We start from the raw sequence: 2,955 nt of genomic DNA, 5'->3' as shown, positions 1-2,955 counted from the left end.
AAAAGGGGCCAGCCCCAACAGTTTCCTCTCCTTTTCTCTCACCTCCCACCAGATGCACTTCGTACTTAGAAAAGGAACAAGAACGAGGCCCAGGACCCCAAAAGACGAGATTGCGGTGCTGGCCTTCCTGGGTGGAGGGGGGGGCCCCTCCCCCCAGGGGCTGCTTCTTAGGATCCAGAGACCCGGGATTCGAGCAAAACAGGAGGGGCCTGGGGAGGCCCCCTGTTTCTCAGTGACTTGTACACCCTCCGGGGCGCAGTGGGGGGGGGGGGCTCAGAGCCTCTCAGAGTCTCAGATGCAGAAGCTGCCTGCCCTCCCTACCCCCAGACCAGGAGAACACATTGGGGTCACCACCAGCTCCCCACAAGCCCCTCTCAAGCTCCCTCCCCTCCTGTTCCAGGCTGGATCCAAGAATGAGGGCTTCCAGCCGCTGGTGGAGGCCTTGTCTGCTATTCCCAGACCCAGTGAGTCAGGAAGTCCAGGAGGGGGAGCCTGGGGGTGATGGGAGGGGGGGGACTTGTTCCTCCAAAGGGGGCCGGGCTCTCAGAGGGAGGTGTGTGAGGGGGGATCAGCGGCTCGAGAACCCCCTCTTCCCCTCCACTGACAGCGCCCTTTCCCCACCCCCACCAGTGATGAGCACCGCAATGACCAAGAGCATCAGCCTGTTTGACCTGCTCCCTAAGCAGGAGAAACTGAGGCACTACTACCGCTACCTGGGCTCGCTCACCACGCCGGGCTGCGAGGAGAAGGTTGTCTGGACTGTGTTTGCGGAGCCCATTCAACTCCACATGGACCAGGTACACAGGTCCCGGCTGAGGGTGCAGCTTCCACTGCTCAGCTCCCCAAAACCATTTCTCTGGATCCCCCCAGAGTCCCCTGAGCTGGGGTGGGGCATCCCAGGGAGCTGAGGGCCTGCTGGCTGAATCCACAGACACTCCCTGCTGGAGACAGGCAAGAAAGGTCCCAGCCGTCCCATCTCTGGGTTCAGGGCTGGAGGGGAGAGGCTGCGGCGGGGGTGTCAGAAAAAGGCTGCACCCTGGAAAGGAGGTGGGAGTCGCCGGCTGAGGGCAGGGGACTTGTGTCCTGGGGAGAGGCGCCTGCGTGGGAGGGCCCGGCCGGCCGGTCAGGAGCAGCGGAGAGAGGGTCGGTGTAGCCACAGTGGGAAAACAGGTCGTTCCTTCCACAGACGGTCCTCCAGTCCCTATAACACACGAGCCTCTGGGGATCCAGCAGTGAGTCAGTCCCTGCCCTCCTGGTATTTTGTTCCCAGACGGTGGTTCTCAAAGAGTGGTCCCTGGGCCCATGGCATCTACATCGTCTGGGGACTTGCTGGACATTCAAATTCTCAGGCCTCACTCCTTACTGAATCAGAAAGTCTGGGGGTGCAGCCTGGCAGTGCAGTAAGCCCCCAGGTGACATGCATGCATGCGCAAGTCCCAGGACCATGGTTCTACGGTAACAGTAGTTGTGATCATGGGCCCTCAGAGCTGTCCACTTGGCTCAGGGAGGCTAATGGGAATTGAGCGCCACCACTGCCCAGCACTTTACATCGCATTCTTATCCACATGGAAACCTGAGAGGTAGGGCTCAGAGAGGCAAGGTGACCGGCCTGGGGTCACACAGCAGGGCGACCGGCTCCACCTGTCCCTGCCCCTCTGCAGATCCTTGCATTCTCTGAGAAGCTGTACTATGACAACAACCAGAAGATGACGGACAACGTCAGGCCCCTGCAACCCCGGGGGCAGCGCCCGGTGTTCAGGTCCCAGGCCCCCGGCCGACTGCTGCCCTTGCCGCTGCCCGCTCTGCTGGCCCCCACACTCACCTGCCTGGCGGCTGGCTTCCTCCGATGATGGCTCACCTCGGGACACTTTCCTCTGACCTCTGCCCTCAGAGGGCTTGGGGCTCCCTTCCTCTGCTTCCCAGGTTGGACTTGGATGATGATTGAAAGAAATACAGATATATTTTTAGAGAAACCTTTCTCAGGTCTGTTTTGAGCTCCCACAACTACCCCGGCCCCGTTCCCCTCAACCTACCCCAGTTCCCGGGCAGGGACCTTAGGACCTGGACATGCCTTCGGAGCAGGGACCGCGTGGGTGTGAACTCCCTGTCTGCACCCCACGTGGAGGGATGCAAAGGCGCCTGGGAGCTCCCGCACAGTGAAAGCACAGAGGCCATGCAGAGCCCACGGAGACCCCAGCCAGCGCCCTCTCCTCTGTGCCAGCGCCCTCTCCTCTGTGCCAGCGCCCTCTCCTCTGTGCCAGCGCCCTCTCCTCTGTGCCAGCGCCCTCTCCTCGGTGCTGGGCGCGGTGGGCGACAAGAGTTCATTCATTTTCCGAAATACTTCTTGAGTGTCTATGTTCTGGACACTGGGATGTGGCAGGGAAGGAGACAGATGAAAACGCCTGCCCTCCTGGAGTTCCCATCAATAAAACAGACACGTTGTACGACGTCTCAGAAGGCAGTGCGTGCCGTGGAGAAAGCCCGGGCAGGAAGGTGGGCAGGGAGGGCCTCATGGGGAGGGACATCCGGGGGACCTGAAGGAGGCCAGGGAGGCCATCTGGAGCCGCCCGTGTTCAGGCCAGAGGAGGAGGAGGAGGAGGAGGAGGATGGAGAAAAGAGATTGGGGGGGGGTGCGCAAGAGGGAGAGGCTGTCTGAGGGGGGGCCTCGAAGTGGGGGGGCCTTACAGTAGGATATTTTAGGGATGCTGGTGTTGGGCAAGAGAGACCGGGAGCCGCCAGAGGGTCTTTGCTTTGTGGAGCTGGGGCTGCAGGGTGAGGCGCACGGGGTGCAGGTGGGGTGCTGTAGTAGCCCAGGAGCTGATGGGTCAGAAAAGGACGGAGAGGAGAGGGAGTCACAGGTGAATCCAAGGGTCCCTGGCTTGCACTCGGGAGTTGTCAGTGAAGCCCTCCACCACTCTCCCCACCCCTCCCCTCCAGTGCGTCTCTAATGATTTT

At 61.3% G+C, this 2,955-nt stretch overlaps 1 protein-coding gene across 1 annotated transcript; it reads left to right on the top strand.

Annotated features, from left to right (window-relative positions):
- Window positions 1-216: 216 nt before the first annotated feature.
- On the top strand, window positions 217-1,969 carry CA4 (carbonic anhydrase 4). Its single transcript, XM_023756752.1, has 3 exons — window positions 217-464; window positions 631-797; window positions 1,662-1,969. The coding sequence occupies exons 1-3, from the start codon at window positions 296-298 to the stop codon at window positions 1,848-1,850; spliced, it is 525 nt and encodes a 174-aa protein (XP_023612520.1). The 5' UTR covers window positions 217-295; the 3' UTR covers window positions 1,851-1,969.
- The last annotated feature ends 986 nt before the right edge of the window (window positions 1,970-2,955 follow it).

This window comes from Myotis lucifugus, unplaced genomic scaffold (assembly GCF_000147115.1).
Source record: "Myotis lucifugus unplaced genomic scaffold, Myoluc2.0 scaffold_99, whole genome shotgun sequence".
In the NCBI taxonomy this organism is placed as follows: Eukaryota; Metazoa; Chordata; class Mammalia; order Chiroptera; family Vespertilionidae; genus Myotis; species Myotis lucifugus.
This window is presented reverse-complemented; position numbering and strand designations above follow the sequence as displayed.

What these genes read in the sequence shown, in the direction of transcription:
- CA4 (XM_023756752.1), top strand. Translation starts at nt 296, where the DNA reads ATGCAGAAGCTGCCTGCCCTCCCTACCCCCAGACCAGGAGAACACATT. An exon ending in GTCTGCTATTCCCAGACCCA is followed by an intron (nt 465 to 630) that starts GTGAGTCAGGAA and finishes CACCCCCACCAG; the next exon opens with TGATGAGCACCGCAATGACC. An exon ending in TTCAACTCCACATGGACCAG is followed by an intron (nt 798 to 1,661) that starts GTACACAGGTCC and finishes GCCCCTCTGCAG; the next exon opens with ATCCTTGCATTCTCTGAGAA.